General features: G+C 44.1%; 1 protein-coding gene across 1 annotated transcript in view; it reads right to left on the minus strand.

Annotated features, from left to right (window-relative positions):
• Positions 1-614: 614 nt before the first annotated feature.
• nrxn2b (neurexin 2b) overlaps positions 615-23943 on the minus strand; it is a 609692-nt gene continuing 586363 nt past the window's right edge. The window contains 4 exon segments of the mRNA XM_051075715.1: positions 615-1018; positions 1020-1609; positions 10180-10258; positions 16219-16544. Coding sequence (XP_050931672.1) covers positions 716-1018; positions 1020-1609; positions 10180-10258; positions 16219-16544 — 1298 coding nt within the window. The 3' untranslated portion in view covers positions 615-715.

Consider the following 23943-nt stretch of genomic DNA (forward strand, 5'->3'; position numbering starts at 1 on the left):
AGAGAAACAGAGTGCACGAGCGAATGAGAGGAAGAGAGAGAGAGAGTTCTGACGAGAGGTCAGGGATCAGAGATGTCGAACGCTTACAGAGGTGGGAGAGCTGGATTTGACACAGTGTTTCTGTAAGCTGGCAGTATATTGATTTTATAGAGGGATGTCAAGTTGCTAATTCAAGCCTAGTTGGAAAATAATATGTTGATACTGTCTAAGGTGACGGACTTACACCACAAGCTCGCCTCAGAATGAAGTACAGACCCTGACACAAATACTGATGGTGGTGCTTTCCTACAGTACTCAAGATATTAAATAACCTGTCATATACTAACCCATAAATCACTGTTTTATCAGCATTTGGTGCACGGGTGTTGGCACAGTATGTGTTGAGATCTGAGGTGTAATAGCCTTTCCTTAAATCCACACCATGGTTAACATTTAATAAGGAGTCAAATCAATCAAAGCAGAGCTGAAAGGTGTGAACAGAACCATGATGTCACCTTGGCGTCTTATTTTGCTGCCTCCCTCTGGTTCGACTAGAATTGGTACCATGTATGGCCACCTGACAATACTGAGTTTTATAATGAGTTACCCTCTGTTATGTTCTCCTTTTTCCATATACTGCCTTTTCTCCCTCCCTCTCTCTCTCTTTCTCTCTCTTGTCTCTTTCCTTCTCTAAGTGCGTCTGCTGTCTGTCTCTGTGTGTCATGGCGGCACTCCCTCAGACGTAGTACTCTTTGTCTTTGTTCTTCTTGTTCTTGGTGACCGTCTTGGCAGTGCTGGGCTGTTTCTCCTTCACTAGGGCTCCATTGCTCTGCGTGGCCGAGTTGCTGATGTAGTTGCGGCTCTGGTCCACCTGGTAGGAGCCCTCGTCGCGGTTGCGGTACTTGTACATGGCGTAGAGCAGGATGAGGATGCAGAGGGCGGCGGCTGCCACGATGCCCACCACCATTCCTGTGGTGCTGCTGGACTGCTGCACCTCCACGGCGCCTGGGAGCCCTCTCTCGGGAGACTGTGGGATCTGGAGTGGGGACATGGGGGAAATTTGGGGGGTAGGTTATTCCCGGGACTCTACGGTGGCCTGGGTCTGACGAGGGGTGGGCCGGTGGCAGCAGCACCTGGTCCCGGGTGTTCATTTTACCGGCAGGGATGTTGTTGTTGCTACTACTGCTGCCGCCAGCGGCCGGCTTGATGCGCGGGCTGAGCTGATCGGGGTTGGCTGTGGGGGTGGAGGAGAGAGGTGGGCGGTGGGAGTTGGGAAAGCGGGAGAAATGGCGGTCTCGGGGGTTCTGGACGCCGCCCTCCACGGCCGGGGGAGGAGGGAGGACAGTCCTGTCGGTGACCAGGGGGGAGTTTTTGTAATAGTCCTCGTCATCCGACTCGGTCATCTCCCCCGAGCCGTACGCCGACACCTCGATGGTCTCCTCGCAGTCCTCCTGGTCCAGGGGGCATGGGGGCCGCCCGTTGGGCAAGGGGAGGGACTCTTTGGTGGTTTCGAGCAGGGTGAGGAAAGGGCGGTAGGTGGTGGGGGGCGGGGGGATTACTGGGTAGCGGGTGGCGATGGATGGGGGGTCTAGGGAGTCCACCGTTATTATGGGCAACACTAATTCACCTCCTAGGACAAGAAAGAGACAATGGAGGAAAAGAGAGTCAGGGACCGCCTGAGAGAGAGACCACCTCCAGTCAACAAAAGAAAAACAGTTCAAATGAATACAGCAACACCAGTATTAGAACAGCACTAACACTTAACATGAGGTTAGTTATATAAGTTTAGTTAGTCTGTTCTATTTAAAAAGTTAATATGCTGACTAACTCTGAACTGAAATAAAATACAAGATGTAAGAAAATACTCTAATCCTGCACCTGACTGTTCTGACCTAACTCCCTGTGCTGCACAGACCTACATGTTATATCACTAATACAGGATAAAAGTAAGACTACAAATTACACTCAACAACTTAACATCTATTGTACTACACAGCCTAGCCTTCACTGCTAACTCTCTAGTCTTACCTATGCTTACTACGCTAACGCTCAGATGTTTCTGCTGTGATTGGTTAAATAAGATAGCAAACCACGAGGTTCAGGTCACTTACATCAACAAATTGGCCGCATGATTTTTGCATGAAAAAAAAAATTACAAAAAGAAAGCTGTGTAAGATTGTTCTCGGATAGTGATAAACAACTCCCCCCCCCTCTTTACCTCCTGTCCTCTTTTTTTTATTTCTTGGGTGAAAAATAATCATAACGTAAAAAAATATATTGTTGAATTATTCGCTGTATTTTTGCTCCCCACCCCCTCAATTTCTTATGAAAAATTGGCTCAATCCCATTTTCCCCCTTTGGGCATGGTGGTTTCTATGGCTCATTTCTAATTAGCTTAAAAACCTCAGGAGCGGCTGCAGGAAACTGATGCCCCTACTTTCTAACCCAAACTCTCAGTACACATTACAGAGACGGAGCATTAAACACTATTGTTCCCTTTTTTTTTATATGAGTCCCTGATGCCCACTTCCCTCCCAAACACCATACATAAACATGGGGCAATCACATTCTTCTTAAACACATGTGAACAGTTAAAAAATCATCTTAATGAGCCAGAATTTTGATGTCAAGCTTAAAGTTATGTAATCTGATCTTACCCCTCTGTGAAATGAACACAGATGACTGGGTGTAAAATAAAGTCATTTGTGAAAAGTTGCATTCATTTAGGAGGAATTCAGTCAGTGACTGGAAGCCCACCTCTGGGGTAAATGGTTAAACATATTGTGTATATGTTAACAGAACATGGCAGAATATCAGTAACAGTCTGTGTATACACTACATTCGACTTCATAACAATTTTCTTTTTCAGGCTGGCAAATGTGTAAGGGACACAGTCAAGGAAACAATTGAAAAAACATGGCAGGGGGGATTAGATTATGGCACATCTTAGGGGGAGAAAAAGGGAAGGTAACAGCAAAACATGACCAAAGAAATGCCAACATCACCAGCATAAAATCATGACTCTGGCTCTTTGTTCATTTGATGAGGTAAATCAGAGTGGCTCAGTGGGAGAGGGGTTGGGTCAGGCAGTTCGAGAGGATGATAGGGGAAGTGTAGGGTCAGGATTTGGGATTGTTAGAATTCCCCCCGTGGCCTTTATTCACCTCAGCAACTCTCAGAAAACCCCAAACCCAGAGCCCCCCAAACCTTGTCAGTTATACAACCATACATTTTCACTCAAAAGAATGGCAAAGGCTTTGTTACAAAGGGTGATGCATTGAGTTAACAAAGCCACTGCAACATATCAGCATATAACAACACACTTGACAGAAACAGGCCTTGAAATGCAACAAAATGTGAGAGCTGTAAAGGGGGGAAAAAATGTAGTAATTCTTCAACCTTTCTTCTAACTTCTTATTTCAGTAGCAGTGCTGGAAAGGCTAGTTTCCATGGCAATGCTCAAGTTTTTTCTCTCCATTATATTTTCTTTCTTTCTGTGTTTGAGGGCTGTGTTTCACCTTGAAGGCAGAGAGGACAGCAGAGCGTGGTGGCACATTTGAGGAACAAAGGGGAGCTACACCAAGAAAGATTTTGCAAGTTTAGTGCGTTCCAAAAAAAAATAAAAAATCCTCTGGTTTTGTGAAATAACTTGTCAAAGTCACAGAAGAAGAGAAAAAAAAAATTCTGGTGGGACCTCAGAGATAGTTCCTCAGAGATAAAGGACGAATGTGTGACTGAGGGTGAGATGGTAGTGTTGCTATCTTTACTTTGCCATCTGTCTGTGCGGCAGAAATGCTGTAAGTGCAATTTCAAGCTTTATACCTGCTGCTCGAAGTGCAGCCCACCCATTACAGAGGAGTTACCTCCACTCACTGCATGCCCCACTTACAGTACATGTGGCTGACATTGCAAATGGATGGGCTTGTTACCGTCAACACTTCTTGTAATTGTTGCAGAAACAGGAACACTGTGTTTCTCAGTGTAAAGTATACCTTATATAACCCCTGCTTTAGATCTTCAGGAGAAGAATACAGACATTTATGTTCCAACAAATCACTCACATCACTCTGCGGTACTCTAACGCATAGTGGAGGCAAAGCCTGAAGGCCTTATGGCATCATCCCATATGACTGGCAGGCAGTGGCCACTAGAAAAATAATGAATCTCAGCCCTCACACACAGAGTCACAGAGTCACATCTCAGAACTCTAGGCAGTTATCAAGTGAACCATCTTTTCATTTCCTGTTGTGTGACCCAGGCCTACAGCACCCATAGTTTAACCCAATCAACAACTTCAATTGGCTCTTGCCTTCCCCCACGACTGCACCCTCTTCTCTCTGTATGCAGTTCTGATTGTTCAGTCAGCACCAGGAGGCAGGCTGCTGACAGGATGAGAAAGTTGGAAAAAAAAACACATATCACAAACAACATGTATGCTCATAGCTGTATTCACCTGCTGAAAAGCTGCCAAGAACCACAGAGTGATAGAACATCAGAGGAGCTGATGGGTTTCTAACATGCGGGTTGTCAACAGTGTCAACCCAAGTGAGCGTGAGATATTCAGGTATTTTTAACACTGGTGCAGACTATGTTTGTGTGTCTATATTACATCAAAGCTCTCACTCTGGACTGACTCACCTCATGGTTTGAACCATAACCAGGCCTGACTGAGACTAGTTCTGATGCAAACGGCACTGCAAAATACATATAGCACGATTGCCAGTGTGTGGGCGTCTCTTTTTTTAACATTGTAACAGTGTCATTTAAGCGTTAAAGCGAGAGAGACTCAAAGATATTCAGCCTGATTGATTGAGTTTGACTCCATTGATGTGAACAGCTGAGGCGGTGGAACCACGTTTGGCCCACATGATGAAATTTCTTCTTTATCTTTACCCACACGCCACTCCACAGCGCTGCTAGTATGACTCACACCCCCCCTCTATTTGCTCAAAATGAGAACATAGCAGATGGATACTGATGCATCTATGTCGGTCTCCTGACAAACATCGTTATTCTGCCGATCACGTCGCCCCGCTCACATCCATTTGCAATATTTAGAGCAAAAAGGTTGTTTGGAGTTTGAGCATTCTATAATTCAGCTTTGATTAGGCTGCAGATGGAAAATCCAACAGGGTGTCCGAGCATAATATATTTTCCCTTGCTTGCTTTTAAATCATGCCACAATAGCTACAATTATGGCCATATAATCTGTAAAACAGGGGAGGAAAAAAGGCTGCTTCTTCATACATTCGACTCCATGAACTGGTGCATTAGCTGCTGTCGCTCTCAGGCAAAGTGATTTATTGTGACACAAAGGGATGATGCCCCGCTCATATCGTGTCTCGCTGAGAGTCACATATTGGCTACAGTCAAAGTCACCTCCCTCCTGCTCATCAGCACCTGGATCGACTGCATGAAGCCGGCTGGATTTGTTGTTTGGCTGCTTCCTGGTGTTTCCACCTCACTGTGCTATAAATCTCTAACATGCACAAAGAATCTCTACCTGAATGCAGACATATCAAAACCTACTTCACCACCCCTCTGCTTTATAGTTCGTCTTGTTTCCTTTCTGCTACAGGCCTTTCCTTTCACTGTATTTGTTAAATTAAAAAGGTTTTTAAAACTTAACTCTAAAACTAACCCACGTCTGGAAAAAACAAGTGATAGAAAATTGAATAACTAGGTTTAGTGGTTCAGACAAATTGTGAACCAGTGTTTCTCCACCATGCTCCTGGGAGATACCACGATATGTGTTTACAGTTTGGCGTGTGAATAGAAAGGCCTCCTGCTGAGAAAGCAGTGGCACAAGGAAGAGAGGAGAAGAGCCCATTCTCCTTTCACTGCTTTGGATTAACATCAGATTTTAATTAGAATTTCAATGAGACTTTGGATGCTTTGCAGCAGAAATGTTTTTTTTACATCATTGACCAGTGATGAAATAAATTGGTTACAAGGCATCTGAATGTAAAGTCAGTTTCAAGTTTTGTTGCGTGCATTAACAGAGAACCAACTAATCTAACACCTGATTCCTCTGATACATCGCTATGAACTCTATAATCCTATTTTAGCTAGCTAAGTAGCATATATAAACTGTTGTAATTGTACCACTCTTCAACAGCAATTATGAATAAATGGTGAATATATATTGAGTGCTGAAGCAATTAAATGTTTATATTGTATATTATATCTTTTAATTATGTTTATGTCTCCATTATATCTCGTCCTGTCTCCTGTGTGGTGCCATAGAAATAAACTAGCCTTGTAAATGTAACTCAGTTCAACCAATAGTCTTTGTTCTGCATCTGATCTGAACTTTTTAGAATTTGTTAGCTATTTGTGACATTTCACCCTTTTTTTTGTTTACAAAATGTAAACCATTTTGTTCTCGGTTTTTATTTTTCAGTCCAACTGGAGATTTGTGATCATGCAGTTATTATGCAAACACAACCAGTCCCCTCATTATTTGTGCAATTTTGATATCCTGTCTGAACTCCCACGGTATTTTCACAGAAAATGGGAAAATTTGGGAAATGCTCGCAAATTTTACCAACTGCTGCACTTTAATGTAGCAGGGACTGGATGTCACAGTAACGCTCAAACATCAGATGATTTTGTGGGAGCAGGATGATGTAGCTGTATAGAGAGAATCCAGAGGACGCAGGTTCAAGCTTCTGCAATGTCAAACGTCTAACCTGTGGAACCCGTACCATAAACCTGGGGCTGTTTACTTGTGGAGGAAGGCTAGCTAACGGAGATCAATAAAGTATCACACTGACAAATAACTGACACCCAAACCCATCGACCATGCTCTGAGTCACGCTGAACGAAGAGGGGGCTCGGTGCTCTGGGTCATCCCTCATCTATCACCCAATCTCTTCATTTCAAACCTTGACCCAAAAAGGAGCGTGTGCAGGTTGTCTCTACAGCGTGTCGTCTGATGAATTATTGAGGAGCCCCTCAAAGCTCTGATCTTGTCAGAGTAAAACTGATATAGCGCCTACAACATCCTGGGACTGATAAGTAGCTTGGAGGTATGCAAGAGAGAAGGAAAGTGAGGTCGTGCTGAGGTAGAGAAAAGGCAGAAAGTGAAATACGGAGATAAAATAAAAGAGAGTTCATGAGTTTGTTGTTGGAGAAAGATATCTTCTCTAATTATGTTACTGTGAATACAATTAGTGTCTATGTGTGTGTGTGTGTGTTCAAATATCTTTCTTAGTGTGTGTCTCTGTGTGTGAATGTTCACTTCGTCACTCCGTCCCCACGTCATGTTCCATTTTTGTAATCCAGGTCCCCACTTCCTGGGTCTTGTCACTCTTCTGACAGAGGCTCATTAACAGCACTGGTGGATCCAAACCAAAGCTTTAAGTGGGTGATGTAATTAAGGCTCCCTAACAAAGTCAAAGTTTAATTAGCCTGGTGGGAAAGGCACGAGTCGTTCACGCCAATTTCAGCACGCTCGCTCTCTTTAATTTCGCATCCTCTACTTGGCTTCCTCATCTCTTTCTCTCTGCCTCCTCTCCTCTCCCCGTTTTCTCTGTTCTGCTCTGAGCGCAAAGGAACGTGACACAAATCTCAATGAGGGTCAGCCCCCCCCCCCCCCCAAACGCTCGTCTCTTCCTCGGGTCTTTTTCCCCTCTGCGTCCTGTGCTTTGTCTATTTTGCATCCACTCTCAAGCTTGTCAGCGAGCAGCTGTGACTGCCCCCGCTATCATCACCTGAGCTTTTCACATGGAGGGTCATCACTTAGCACTAGACAGCCAAAAAAACTCCTGGACCAAATGCAGTGGCAAGAAAACAAGTTGCATGCCTGGAATTGTGTGTTGTAGTCCCACAGCTGCAGGTAAACACATCGGTAAAGCAGATGGAGCTCCGCTGGCTATATATAGGGAGGTGTTGTATTGATCCCCATGAATTCACAGCAGTCATATCTTGCTCGGCTTAATAGAAAATCCACAACTGTGCTTAACATTTTTTTCCCACCTTCCTGAAGGCACTTCAATAAGATGCATTCTCACATGTAATTGAAAACACTGGGAACCGGTCCTATCATACAATGACTGCAGGCCTGTGTTTGTGGAGCAGTGATGGAGACGGGGAGAGGGGGGGGGCATGTTTTGCGGACAATGTTGATTCTTCTCTCCCTTGTCCACAGTTTTTGCCGGGGCTTATCCGACCCTCGCCTCGCTGGAGCTCTCACGGCATCTGGAGGGTGTGATACGGAGCATGTGCGCGCACGCGAGCGCGTGTTTTGTTGTTTCTCAGGAGAGACGGCTGCAGGGGAGGAAAACTTTACACCCACAGAGCGAGAGAGACAAGTGTCTGTCTGGGGAAGGTAAGCGTGTCTGCTGCTGTATGTATGTGTTTGTGTGGGCATACGAGAGAGAAAGAGAGAGAGAGAGAGAGAGAGGGAGGGAGGGAGAGAGTTGCGTTTCCCCATGGGAGATTAAGCCTGGGCATAGCATCCACCGAAAAACTCTCATTTCTCCTTTCGATAAGAAGGGAATTGACTCTCTATTTCGGTCCCAAACCACCTACAGAGAAACCGCAGGAGAATGCTACACTCGAGTCTCTCAACACAGGTTCAGATCAGCTTCTCCTCACACAAACATACCGATTACTATAATCTCCTGCCATTTACAGTCCAACATATATTCTATTCAAAGCACTAATCCCCATTCCTGGAAAAAAAAAAACTTTTTAAAATTTAGTCTTAACAAATTGAAGCACAGAGTTGTTCTTTTTTGTTAGTCATTTGTTCTTTAAAGTGATGGTCTGCTCTACCCTCAGGACATTACAAGAGATTTAGTGATAGATTTTCTGTTTTGTTATTTGCGTTTCTCTCTATTTTACAAAATTATATATAAAACTATTATACAGCAGTTGCTACCAGGGTAGGGTCTGGGGAATTCTGGGAGAAAGATTTAAACAGTACTTGCATGCAAAACTGTGCAAAGCAACCCAAACACACTTTCCCAGTTCTTATCCTATTCCCATGTGTTAGCTGTTCAGATATCCTTTAGCAACTGCTAAATATATGACTAAATATATAGGACATAGACTTATCCAATTATATGTGATTTGGAATGACTAGCTAACCTTACCCTGTTGCGTGTCATACCCCCCTCTCCCCCTCCATGTGTCATGCTTCTTCACTGTTTACAGAAAAGGCCAAGCAATATGGGAGCAGTGCATCTGAATGTCAGATTGTTTGTTTACATTTCCAGAGGGACATCAGCAGAGAAAAAAAGGTGAAAGATTGCATAAAATAAATAGTATTTTTGTTTAAGTTGCTAGCATATTTTAGAAGTCACAAGTCAGACACAGAAGTCTGTAATATGCTAATCAACTGTGCATTAATAAACTTTATTTTAAATGACTGCTAATACCCCAGGTGTTATTACCACTATTCCTGAAGAACAAGTTCTACTATTTTAATCCCTGGAAATTAGCACTGTAACAGCATATGTACTGACACTGTTTTAATGACAGGTTTCATCCCACCCACACCAGAGTTAAATCTGTAAAGCCACTTAACAAGAAAAACCTTGTCAGACAGGCTCGTTCAAGATAAAAATGTCATTAAATGTGGATCTCATCTCTCTCGTCTCGTCTCCTGGACTTTTGGGAGCCCTTACTGTAGCGGCAGCGGTAATTCGAATCACACGGGCTTCACTGTATGTGGTTCTTGGCAGTTTTCAACTGTGGCCAGCTTAATAGAACTAGAAACCACAGAGGCAGGGAGTAAAACACATGGCCTTTAACTTCCACCTCCTGTCATGGTGTCAGAACATTGCTTGACCCGCTGTTCACACTAACGGTGCCTCAGCCACCGGGCCTGCCAGGCTACAGCTGTGTGCCGCGCAGAACAAGCTGCGTTTCCACGTTGAAACTGTCCTGTCTTGTTACAGTCGGGGCAGGAGAGCGGCACAACAGCTGGGTAAATGCCAGATACTACCACTTGGCTAAGCAACTGATGGACCACAGTGCTGCTGACTGCCTGCTGCTTGGAAAACCAATAAGAAATGAGGTTGGAGGGTACACATCTGGCCAATCAGAGCTGCATACAGAGGGCTGTGCAGTCACATAAAAGTGGGGCAAGGAACACAGCATTAGTCTAGGTAAGTCTGCTTTAGTTTCTAGGCTGCACTTTGTTTTTGGATACCAAGTACAATGAAGACAGAACTCCCTGAGTTGACTCACCATTTCCAGGCTCACACTCCTCCAAATCTTCGTCATCGCTAGGACACTCAGCTGATGCTACCAAAAGGTCATCCGCATTCTGAAAGGACAGAGACAGGAAAGGGAGTGGAGATAAAGTCAGGACAAATCTTATTTATGTAGAGGATGCGCAGAACATCCAAGAGGATTAAGAGCGTCAGGCAGCCACAGCGAAGGTCTCTGGTTCCACTGATACCTACTTTCACACAAGCTAATGCAAGTAGGAGAGGCAAACTTTAAAAAAGGCTGCTGGAGAGAAAGCTGTCTTTGGTTACAACACGAGGATTTATTGTTAAGCAGTTTGTTAGTAGTAGCAAATGTGCTGAAAATATGGAGGTGGGTGTGCTTCATGAGTAGCACCCATGTGTATTTATGTAAGCAGAGGCGTGAAGCCAAAGTAAAATAGACTCTTTCTGACCAAACACCACCAATCAAAGAAACAACAGTAGGCATTCTCCATTGAGTGGGCACAATAGTCAGACACTGGGAGCTCGATTGCACAACTATCATTTAATTTCTACTGTGGAAATATATATGTGTGTTATCTTTATTTGTATCAGGAGCTAGAGCTTGTAGTACATTACTCTTGGACATTTGAACTGTGTGATAAGGAAGACAGTCGACATGAGGTCTGTTAGTGCGGGGTTTAGAAGTACAGCAGGTACAGCAGCGGGGGTCTTGAGATGAAAACAGATTAAATCTGACAAGGTGGTTCCAATTTAGTAGCCAAGGTTTGTCCTCACTACTGAATGACTCACACAGCTGCATGTCTAGACACTCAGTCCCCGCCCCACCTCCTCTCTCCTCAGCCTCTGGTTGTTATTCGAGATGGGGCCATCCGATAGAAAATGGGGGGCTTTTATGAGCATAATTGATTCAAGTGCCACACTGCTACGCAGAGTTTTCTCTCTGTTATTAATCCACAGCCTGGGTGTAATCATTTATTAATTACATTGTGCGAGATTGAGTGTGAACACATCACCTGGCTCTGTCAAGTAGGCCTAATGATCCTGCTTTAGTCTCCCATCCTCATCTCCATGCAAACATGCCCTTACATTTCTAGTCCATCCATGCAATCAGCTGCTTCACTTTCCCTAACTTGACATAAAATGGCACATAATGAATCCTTTAAAATGGGCACTTCTTTGAATCGAACACCCCAGGACATCAGTAGCTGTCCACAGCAGGGTGTGTTTGTGGCCACAGATCAGAAAATGTTTATAGAATCCAATGTCTTTCAGACTGAAAGTCAAATTTTCCTGGAGTTATCGCACTTTTAATTTAGTGCAACATCTGTGACACACTTGTAAATTGTACTTCACCCCCACCCCCCACCCCTGAATATTGAGAACAGCCACCAACATCAGCGTGTCATTTATTGGATGGAAACTGTCACATGAGGCCCACTAACGCAGTGTACTGATAAATGCTGGAGGAGAGCTGAAGGAGCATATTCAAACTCCAGTTTGACCTGGTCAGAACTTTTTTTTCATCCACCTCCAACTTTGAATCTACGAAGGAGACAACTTTGAACCATCCAGACCAATCAGAAGGAGATCACAAACACCTGGGAGTGCTCGCGATTTAAGATAGCAGCAGCACGGGCGTAGCTTGTGATCTTAGTTTTATAACATCCTGACACCAAATTTGGGTCAGAGTGAGACAAGTGATGACTCCAACTGTTTCATGGAAACCCACAGTATCAAGGGGTGAAGTAAAGGAAAAAAAAAAAACCCTCAGACCCCCACACACATCAAAAGGTAGATCTTTTATTCTAAGCATCAAAGCGCATTATTCCACTATGATCAAAGCTACAGCACGGCGGGTAGCTCAGAGCTTTTGGAGAAATTGAAATTTGGGTTTCCGCTCACTTGCCTTCCGCCACCCGAGCCTGTCTCCTGTCTCGGCTGTGTCTTGGCGTGTGCTGGGGATATTCATTAGACCGCCATAGTTCCTGTTAGCTTTGCCCATTGCGGTATTTATAATGCTATTACTATGTTTGCTCTAGCACAAAATTACACCACAGGCGCCATAGGATGGATTATTAACTACCCAAAGGACTGTATGTATATATATGTGTGTGTGTGTGTGAGAGAGTGAGTGAGTGAGAGAGAGAGAGAGAGAAAGTGAGAGAGTAAAAGAGAAAGAAATCAGGTGGACAGCGGTTCTTCATGCGATTATGTGACTGTGACTAATATAACCGATGCAGGGTCTGGAGGTTAATTTGAAAAAGTAATTTGCTGCAGATCAGTGATCACCAGGATAAAACTGTAATCTATAGTGTTAAGATACTGGTGTGAGCTGCAATTACAAATTATTATTCCTTTCTCTTCAAAGAAATTTTCCTGAACAGTCCTTTAACTTTTCCTACACTGGCATTTCCTTTAATGCTTTTTTATTCACATTTTGGCTGTAGTGTATGATACACAACTCAACTAACTACAAGTGAATTATCCATTTCCCTCAATATCATGATCATCCTTTATTATCATTCAGTAATAGGCTGATCAGTCTATCTGAACACCCACCGGTCACCAAAATAAAGGTGGAAAAACCAAACTACCACTCACTAAATCAATCAGAAAAAAAGTTGTGCTTGCTGCCTCACAGTTCCTTCGATCGTAAACACAGCTGAGCCAGTCGAGCTTTGTCAGTGAGGAAGTCACCTTTCAGTGTAAGAGTTAGATAATTAGTGGGGAAAAAAAAAAGGCCATAAAAATGGTAACAAGAATGGGTTAGACTGACACAGCACCAAAAAAGAATCAACTGTGTATTTCTTGGAACAACATAAAAAACATCAGCTGCTTCTAGCAACACTATTGCAGTCTCTGTGATAACTGAAAATGATGTTGACAGGATGGAAACGACTGCTGATTGGTTAGTGCAGAGTAACACCCCCCCCCCCACGTTTTTCCAATTCTGTGTGTTTTAGAAGTGTCTTTAAAACATATTCCCAGTGTTCCTTAACACAGACACACAGAGTTCTCCCAGATAATGAAAGGATCATACAGGTTGATGTTATGCACATTATAAAACAGACATTATCTTTTACCTGTAAGCACCTAACTAATTTTGTGCTTATTTTAATAATAACTTCCATAATATCTAATCATTTACAATGCTGTGTAGAAGTGTAGTGATATATATGCTACCCAAATCTGAGCTACCTACAGTGATCATCTGTGATTTTGATAGAGTTGGAGTTGTATATGAGCTCTGAGTCTCAGTACATGACTTGCTTTCTCTTGTCTGCTCAGCTACGATACACACCACTGCTCATGCTAAATAAGCCATTTTTCTTGTATTTATTCCAATCTACTTTTGCTGCCATAAATATAAAAACAAAACAACACAACTTCCTGTGCACCACAGGCTTTTTCCCAGGACAGACGTACCAGACGCCATTTGTTTAGAAGAGCAAATATAAACGATTTCATATGCTGTCTGGTGCCTCTCAGCTGTTCAAAATCAATATAATCCTCAAACTTTCAGGACTTTTTTTGCTTAAATTTTTTTTTTACCAGACTACAACTGTGTCGACTGTAACCATTTTAAAATAACTAACTCAGCTCCCTTCATTGTTTTATTCTCTCTCTTTGTTGAGGTGGAGCAGATGCACTTGCTGGGCCCTTAACATCTCTTTGCAAATTAGAACAAATTCCAGAATAAAAAATATTCACTCACACCGGGACCATCTGTATGAATGATCAGGACTGTGTAACCAACTACACGCCCCAATAATGATTTTATGTTTTTGTGCGCACTGCAAAATATTGTCTCTTTACTCATTAAAATATGTGGATGAGTGAGTCATTTGTGATGTCTATTCATTCTCAAGCACATATCCTTAATGCTATTTTGGGCTATAGTGACGATACACTATGTTCCGCCAAGCACATAATAATAATAAAGATGTAGCTGTTAAAATGTGCGTACACTAGCTGAAAAATAGATTCTTAGCAATAAAAAGCACTCTAAAGGTGGGACTCTGGCTTTTTTATGACCGAACATAAACGTCTGTCAGCAAGTGCAGGACACATTAAGGCTTGTAACAACAGAGAAGCAGAGTCCTTTGCTATCCTAAAATGGTTCCAGATAATTTATCAAATGGGGCTGTCTATGGCTGCCAATTTCACATCACAGACCACTGCCATAAAAGCTTGTTACATGCTGAATACGGAAGAATGTTTCCGCCAAGAAGTCTGGAGGCCAGAGATATGATATTGAACTGAGTGGATGGCTACATGTGACATCTTAGAGTCGGGTTCCATTGATCTCATGTTTATAGAGAAGGCAGAGAAACACTAAACCACAGACCATTCATCTAAATAAGTCCTGCCAACTGGGCCTGCTCGAGACGGTGTTGTCTGTGAAGGAGCTTTGACCGACCTTTAAATCCAAAAATTCTAACTTGCTTGTAATTACACGGCTGCCTCAACCATGACTCAAAGCAAGTGCTTGGTTTTTTGAACATGACCACCTTCATATCTTTTGTCAGCTGGCATCAGAGCGCTGCTTTGATGAGGCTACAGATTTTTAAGAATGCACAAGAGGAAGTAAAAAAAAAAAAAAAAACCAAACCGGAATTGATGCAAAACATCCCGATCTTCTTTGAACCCGGGGTTTGCGATACAAAGTGGCATGAATTGCACATTTGTGCCGTCGACAGCCTCACCCTCAGTTCACGCTAATTGGCACTGCTGCGTTTAGTCAAAATGAGACAGATAGGACTTTGAAAGGACAGAATCTGCTCAGGTTTCAGATGATGATAAAGGGACAAAGAGTGAGCCGGTCTAAATATATTCAGAATCCGCTGATCATGGTTGTCAGGGACGAGTGTGAGCGGCTTTCTGACAATAAGCTCAGATAAGCTTCTATGAACCTGAACAGCACTAATGAACCCAACTGAATGAAAGAAATGCACTGGTAATTGGCACCTTGCCTTTGTATTTCCTGCAACATCATCAAAGTTTGTTGGACAGTTGAAGTTTGAAGTCTAATGAACAGACAAGAGTGTTTAAGTAGTAGTACAAAGTGATTAGAATTATGTAGAAATGACATTATCTGCATCCAACATAGATATGGAAGAGTAGCTTGCATCTCTTCCACATTCTAAAAATGCTATTCAGCAAGGTGTTTTTGCACATCACAGCTTGTAACTAATGGTATTGGGTGTGGACTGGAGCATACTCCCCCCTGGAACACATGAAGCTCGTTATTAGGTCTTTTTATGAGAGTAGTGGGCCTGGATGACCCGCCTCTTCCATCTTCCAGCACGTGGGCAAGAGTGCTTTCCTACTGTTTGCTAAATTGTTGCTTACTGCGACGGCGATGGCCACACTTAGCATATGTGGATAATCATCAGACCATGAATCACAGCCTTTGTGAAGTCGTGAGTCCTAAATATAAGTTTAGGGCACCCTGAGTTGTTGCGCTGTTGCTGCCGCAGGATTTCCTTTTTCATTACCCCCACCCTCTCCTCCCCCATGCAGCTTTTGTTGATCTGTCTGGATATGTTTCCAGCATCCTACCACGTCTGGGGTTTAGTCAGCCATATCTTCTTAGAGGAAATCAAAATTGCTGTGTTGATTGGTTTAATAGGACTAGCTACACAAAGCTGTTCTGTGACTCCCTCTCAGGCTGACGGCTGTTCGAACATCTGAATGTGGCTGGGAGCTGACAAGAGGAGGTTCACGCACAACGCTGCGCTGAGGACGTGACTGTTTGACCTTGCAGCTGACGTATGATTTCTTTTGAAATGCACGCCTACTCGTCCAAGGAGGGTCATCTGGATACTTGGCCATGCTGTTTAATCTTTCAAATATTGTTCTCAGCACTTTGAGATTTTGGAGGAACTTCAGAAAAGCCAATTAAAAGTAACTGGCAATGTTTCATCACAACGCTCTGCACCAAAATATCTCCCCGGCTCAGTGACTCAAATGGCAGCCTTCTTTTAGCCACATTTTGTTCTTTTAGCTTCTCAGTGTGAGTCATGTAAACAAGCCTGGATCACACACTCACCTGTGTCACACTGTCCCTCATGGTGGGCGAGCGCTGTTTGCGGGTGGTGGTTGTGGCCATGGTGGTGGTTGTCTCCATGATTGTGGTGGACATGTCAGCCAGCGGGGTGGTGGAGGTGGTGTCAGTGGTGAGCACAGAGGGCACGTCACCCACCAGCCGCAGGTTGCCCTGGGTCTGGACATTGGGGTCGCCCTCGGCTGCCAGTTTGAGCACCTGCAGGCCGTTGTAGTACAGACCTGAGATCTGGCCCTGGAAGTGGCGCCCTGTCTCTCCACCACCACCGATTTTGATGAACGCCTGGCTGTTGAAGATGGTCAGCTGGCGACCTGATAAGTGAGGAGAATGACAGAGAGAGAGATGGCAGAGGAAAGAGAGACAGAAAAGAGAAACCATGGAAAGAGTGGAAGAAAAAGAGAGAAAAGGCAAAGAATATAAATCAGTCATGGTCTCTGGGTGAGCTTGCACATGAAACACAAAGTAATACACCGGCGCAGTGTGAAACAGAGGAGATAGAGGGACTGTTTCAATCACATGGGATTTCCTGGGTAACACTTTAGGGAGATTGGACCCTGGCTTGCTGCAGCTGCAGCCATTATGGGGCTGGGCACGTGCCACATTCCCAGAGAGGGAGCCTGAATCTGGCAGTCAAATAGATTGCAGGGGCAGTTACGGCGTGACCCTGAAGACTGAGAGTTCACAGCGAAATGCATCTCATTTGCCCCGAGATGGAATGTATTAGAACAATGCTGGGTCTGTGTCATTGACCTCCAATCCACCTGTGCTGCACAATGATAAAGTACCTCTGGCAGTGGAAAAAAATGTCGCCCTGTTCTGCCATCTAAAGGAGGAAAATAAGATCCTCATTGGAAGGAAATGTTTAATTCAGCAGGAGTTGTCCCTCTCTGTAGTCATTACCATTCATCTGGATGGATAGATGGATGAAGGGACGAGAGGGTCGACCATTTAACCAGGGTCCAATACTAATGTGTTACCAGGACTTGTGGTGAAGGGTTGGAGTGTGGGTGGGGAGGTGGAGGGGGTGTCTGACAGGTGTAGTTTTTCTCCCTGGATTTTCTTCAGCTGATGTCAGTGGAGGTTTTATTTATACTTTTTCCTAACCGATATTTGCATCCTGGCTCTCCACTGGGACGTCCCACCACGCCACTCGAACTGATGCACACTCTGACCTCTATTATGAGTCATGGGGATATGAGGGGAAGGTAGGGAGAAGAGTGGGGGGGGGGGGCGTATAACTGCAGGATACTGTTGGAAGAATGTGGGTTAAAAACAGACCTGATGAGGTAATTACTTAGAGGAGTAGGATGGGAGAAGGCAAAGAGCTTTTTTTATGGATTAATCAATCCCTGTAAGGAAAGAGGGAGGGTGTTTGTTTGCGAAAGGAATACTACACTAATGTGTGCATTTGAGAGTGAAATATGGACTCTCTAGCAATGGCAGGCTATAGACCTCTGAAATGAGAGACCCCTCTGGCCTGACGGGAGCGTGTGTCTCTGTATGTGTGTGTGCAGATTTATTACACCTTACACAGGTAGCAGAGAGAGACTACTCCCTCAGTGCTTGCGTGTGCACATTTGCACCTCACGCACATATAATTTGCTGTGTGCGTAATTGTGTGTAATGATGACAAATGAATCTGCTGAATGTCTTTTGAACGTTGCTGTTGTTTCCTCTGTGGGACTGCAAGCCAGTGAGGACAGCCTTGTCCTCATCAGCAATGGAGGCACCGGAGACAGGCCTGGGCCCCATTTGCTTTCAATAAAGAGAGCTGAGAGGCCACTTCATCACTGTAATTGTGATTTACTCTCTGTCTATATGGTTGCGCTCGTTCTGACGTATGTGTCACCCATGTGGGTGGATCTATCAGACAAATGCCTATTAATGCACATGTATGTGTGTGTGTTGGCATGTGGTGTGTAAACCACATGCTCAGTATATGGGATATATGTGTACCTGTACGTTTTCTACAGAAATGTTAGAGAGATAAATCTATTCCAATGAGATGGGCCATTACACGTGTCATCCTATTATCAGATCATTAGGCCCGTCAGGGGCCCACGGGGGACCTAGCTCCCATCCCCTAACTTCATAATAATGAGACTTAATGTCTGGCATATGCACTGTTGACATAATAGCTGAGCCTCACTCTATTATCTCAACACTTAGCATGTTTAGTGTAGGAGTGATACAACAACAAATAGAAGGAACAGGAAAGACAGACTGTCAAACTGTGGACATCAGCAAGGAAAATACAGGAGAATAACTGTGCTGTGTGTGCATACAGAGGGAAACATCAGGATTGAGAACACAGGTTGGATCACACTCAAAAATGCACAATGTTGTCCCACGTCCCCCACCCCCCCCGCCTCCAGTGTCCTTGAAAAGAGGACACATACATTCACACCAACATGTCAGCCCAGAGGGTCTCCCATTTCAAGCAGCCCCAGTCGGCCCCCAGCTCTCCACTGAAAGAGGTCACGGAGTGAGGAGAAGTTGAGGACGTACATACTCCTGATTGCTATCGTTCCCCTTGGTTTACCAAACAGCTCAAGTTCCTCTACAAATGGCCGACACCCCCGCATTGTGCGTGTGAGCCGCAACTCCAAGTCAGAAGATGATCTGTTCAGACAAGACAGTTTGCTCTGGAGGAGTTAAGTGTATTGGTGTCAGAGTTACACTGTGGGCCAGTGACACAGTTGTAAGTAAGCCATATTGACAAGCGGCTTATGATTCTGATGCAGAGTTGGGGGGGCGGTCAGTAATACTTCCGAGAGTCGGTGCACATATATTGGCGTATCATGACATATTTCTTCAAGTGTCCAAGCATCTGTGAAGTGACCCATTTAATCTTGTGTTACTACTACAGCAGGTGACAGTTTTCCTCCTTTGCAAAGAAAAAAAAGTGCAGGGAGATGAGCCTTGAGCACAGGACAGCAGTGTGACGGCCATTTGTGTGTTCCTCCCATCTGAGAGAGAAAGAGACCGTGCAAAGAAGAAGAAAAGGTGCCCTCTAGACTAGATGAAGGGAAATCAGTGTTTGTTTTTGTAGCTGTCTGGTCAGGATGAGACTCTAACAGGGCCTGATGAAGTTATTGTTTCAGGGTCTGCCGGGTCAAATCAAAAGTGACATGCGGTTTTAGAGACAATTTTAGCGGCGGGGCATGAGCAGGGTGGGGTGGGAGGGGGTTGGGAGGGCAGAAAAAAAGAAGCCTCCCGCATGACAAGCAATCACAGCGCTTAATATGACAGAGCTGGATGTGGCGCTGCTGCAGAGAAGAGGGTGTGTGTACGTGTATATAATAACTTATGAAATATGTCAGTGAAATGACCTTTATGTGTGTGATAGTTGGCCTTTTCAAGTAGTGTGTATTTGCCCAACATTTATTTACATACGCCTTTCCCTTTGTGTGTTTATGTGTGTTTAGACAGCTGAGTGTGTGTGCGTAGCAGACAGCCCAGCACACAGGGTTTGCACATTGATGAGGGTCTATTGGACCAATTTGGTGGGATTGGGTGGCTGCTGCCTTGACTCTCTCCCCAGGGCTCTTAAGGTGATAGGCATTTAATGGGCAGCAGCTTGTGGATGGGAGGGGCCGGGCGGGGGGGGGGTTGAGGATTGAGGATGGGTGAGGGATGGCGAGCAGCCAGCCACTCATTATAAGAGACATTCATGACCGTACACAAACCCTTAATTAACTGCAGTGCAGTGACTGGAATGGTCAGGCTTCTGCAATGAGCCGCTGCAGACACTGAGCTAAAAGAGACTCAAGCTTGATCTGTCTTTCTTTCTATCTACCCATCCGTTTGTCTGTTTTCCATCCATTATGCTAAAACAGGATTTTAATAAATATATATATTTTTTAGGTCTTTCTGTATAAGACAGATGAGCAAGAATATAACAGAGAACCAGCACCAATTACAAGGCCACTTGTAATGCATACTCAAACTAGACTAAGAGTCTACAGCTATGGTAGCAGCTCTGTAAAGCTGCACTAATGCACAGTGGTGCTAAATACTACCCTCATCAGGATGCTAACATGCTCACAATGACAATGCCAAAATTTGCTAATTAGCATTAAACACAAAGTGTGACCGAAGCTGATGGGGAATTGGTAATAAACTAAAACTGTGGTGTTGACCTGATGATGGTGCTGGATGAAAAGTTAAAGGATAATCAAAGTTGTAGAATTCATCCTGAGGAAAACATGAATGTGTCTTCATCTTTAAGTTCTGCACACCCCTCCTAACTGTCAGTCTCTATCATATTTAAGTCCATATGGCATGTTCTCATAAAATCCATAGGGGAATATGGAATGCACAAATAGGCTCAGTTCCCTTCAAGTAGTAATAGTTGTTGTGGTTAATGAAGGGATATGCATAAAAACATGCTGGAGTGAAGCATAAAGAGTGGAGGAGCAGCCTGGGGATTGAGCAGTCAAACATACATTGCTTATAGTCATGTTAAGCCGAAGGCTAAGTAAAGATTGGTGAGGATTGTGTGTCTTTCTCTGCCCATTTCAAAGGTTTTCTTGACTAGAAATTGTGCGTCAGAGGTGCTGCACCTCGGTAAATCTTTGCTCCTGTCCCACAGCCGGGAAAAACATAGAATCCTGGCTTGGAGCTATACGCTCTTTGCTGCTTAAATAGGGCATCTGGGTAAAAGAAGGCAGGCACGACTATTTCTAAAGGCATTATCATCCGCAATCACACCCGCCTTTGGTTGGATCACTCGGGGGTCTTAGTGGCTGATAGCCTAGCAGCCGTCACAGAGGAGTTAGAGGCGCTCTGACTTCGATTTCCCTGCCGAATCATTGTGGTAATGACCCCTGCATGTCACAGCAGCTGGGGGTGGGGAGTGGAGGGGCAGTTATTTTTACATTTATAATGCACAGTGGAATGCAGTGTGTAGTGTCCCCCAGTCCATAGCTGGCAGGTAATCAATATGAGGGAGTTGTGGACTCCCTCCTACTGTACTGAAGGGGTCTCCAAACAGAGAATGTAAAGCAACTGTATCTGACTTTAACTGCAACAAAGTTTCATTTAATCATCACTACTAAGGAGATATAATATTTAATTTCTTTTTTGTTTTTTTGCTTCTGACCATAAAGCAGCTTCTGAGTTATCTATTCAAAACTTGCAAGAGAGAGCACGAGAGAGAGAAACGATAAAGAAAGAAGAGGTTGGACAGGGACTGAGAGAATGGGGACATGAGAGATGACAGGAGCGAGGGAGGATGACAGACGAGTAGGACAGAGAAAGAGCGGGCCTGCATGAGGATAGAATGTCAAAGAGACAGAGTGAGGGCATGGAGGGAGGGACACAGGGAGTGGATGACAGACTTGATAAAAAGAACAAGGGGAATGACGCAGTTAAAGACAGCGGCTGAGGAAGAGACAGACATACAGTGATACATAGGGGTGAGATGGTAAGAAACAAGAAGAAGGTAGAGAAGTGAGGTGGTGAGACGAATAGTAAAGGAAAGCTGAAAGAGGCTCAGGAAAGTGCTTCCCATGTAGATGATATCAAAGCCCTGGTGAATCGCCTCTAACCTTCCCACCCTCACTTTCAAGTGTAGTCAGCTAATCACATGGTTAACCTTGTGGTAATGACAGGGTTTCATGGTATGTACCCATCATAGTCAGAGGCCGTAGCTTCCTGCTGTATGTGTCACTACATTCCTGTTGTTTGACCAGAAAAGATGCTCATATAGAGGAAGTGGGTATATATTACACACGGGTGGGAAGGATACTAAAATAACATGCTCAGCTAGATGTGCTGTCAGAAATACTGGTGTGAGAATAGACTTACTGTAAGGAAAAGTCAAAAGTACAGTACAGTCTGTATAATTTAGTGTGTAAATTATACATATTGTGTTTCTGAAAAAAAAAAAGGTATTTTGTAAAGGATTGTTTTAAAGAATAATTCTGTGAATAATTCAGTAATGATGACATTGTACTCATAAAATCCATTGTTGAGAATGCTGGGAATGCCCCGACTTCACTAACAAGATGTCTGATAGGGCAAGAAACACTGCAGGTTAAACCTCAAGTGTGGCCAAAGGTGAATGATTCCAAACAGTCCATTGTAAACTGTAATTGAGCACACACAGTTTTCCTGTGCAAAGATGAAGACCCACAAGAAGCAATGCAGAGTTTGCCCTGATTCATTTTCTTCAGGATGTAAGCAAACCACCTCTCGAAGCATTGAGGCAGACGCAATTTTGCCAGTTTGTTTACTTCCAGTGGGTCTTGGTTGTAATATGAGATTATTACCTCCAACTCAGGCATGCAAACTTTTGGATTGGTTACAACTTGTCTGATTATGTGATTGTGTTTCTTAATCCATCAGAATTTGTAGTGATGTCGTCACACTCCCAGATCTTAGCAATTACTTTGGTGAGTCCAATGTGGTCATACCAGATTGAAGTGACGGTTGAAACTTGCTAAGAAAATATGAGTTGGTTAGATTGGTTCTGTCTGGTTTCTTTGAAAAATAGTTTGACTTCTTTTCTCTCCTCTTTGTCTGTTCAGTCATGGTTGCTATAACTGCTCATACTAACAACTCTTTATATATTCTATGTGTCACAGGAAATCGAAAAAAGCATCACTTCCTGTGTGCCTGAGGATTTTTTCTGACAGATCCAACCATGGCTTTAAAGGTTTTATCAGTTGGGTACAGGTTGCATCATTCTTGTCTGATGTCAGTTTCAAATAGAGCAGGATCCTATTTATATTACTTCTTCAACCGAAAGTAAACTGCCCTAAAAGCTGGTGCAGTAGCAGGAGTAATAGCGAGTTTCCAGTTGCAGCTTTGCATTGATGCACCATCCTCCTCAACATTTTTCTAAACAGAAAGAGAAATAGCTCGTCTCAGATGAGATGTGGCCAGTAATTACTAGCTGAGCTGAGCCAAGCTGGGGAGTGGGCTGGGCTTGGGCCACGCTCGGCTTGCTAATGCACAGATTGCTTGTCGGAGGCTGTGAAATAATGGTTGTACGTCTGCTACAACCCCCAGAATGTAGGTGGAGAGGAGGGGCGGGGACAGTGGTTTGATAACCGAGCTCTCGCCAGGCGTAGCCCTTCCCCTGGCTGCAAGCGGCTAACCTGGAGGAGGTGATTGTTGGTGGAAGACAGGGGGAGAAGAGGGCTGGGTAGGTGAAAGGATGATCTAAGTGTACCCATCCTCAGTGGAGGGGATGTGAAAAGGACTGCAGCTGAAGAGAGCCGCATCTTTCACCCACCACCGTCATCATTACGCCTCTCTCATCCTCCTTTTACCCCTGTTATCTCACAGAGAGGAGGGATGCCATATGGTTGCAAGGAGCTTCCATCTGAAATGTTTTCTCTTAGCTGAGTGGCAGGGTGGGAGGGATGGCCCAGAATTCACCTCTGTCAATACACTGCTTTGTGATGTGCGGAACACACAGTTGGACCGTTTACACGCAGTCTTTATGGGTTTGTGTTCACAAATCCTTCATGTGCCTGCAGAATTTCTAGTATCTGCATCAACAAACAAGAGCTCCCCCTATTTCCATTTTCCTCTCCAAAGAAAAAAAAAGAATAACGAGGGAAAAAGTCGAAGAAGACTGGAGCACAGTGGGGGTGGGGTGGGATGCTGACAAAGTCGATTATGAAGTGTTCCCAAGTTATCTCCTTCGGCACAAGGCTCTCTTTGGTAATTAAGAGCGTTTTGCTTTTTTATTCCTCA

This window comes from Lates calcarifer, linkage group LG14, assembly GCF_001640805.2.
Source record: "Lates calcarifer isolate ASB-BC8 linkage group LG14, TLL_Latcal_v3, whole genome shotgun sequence".
Taxonomy (NCBI): Eukaryota; Metazoa; Chordata; class Actinopteri; family Centropomidae; genus Lates; species Lates calcarifer.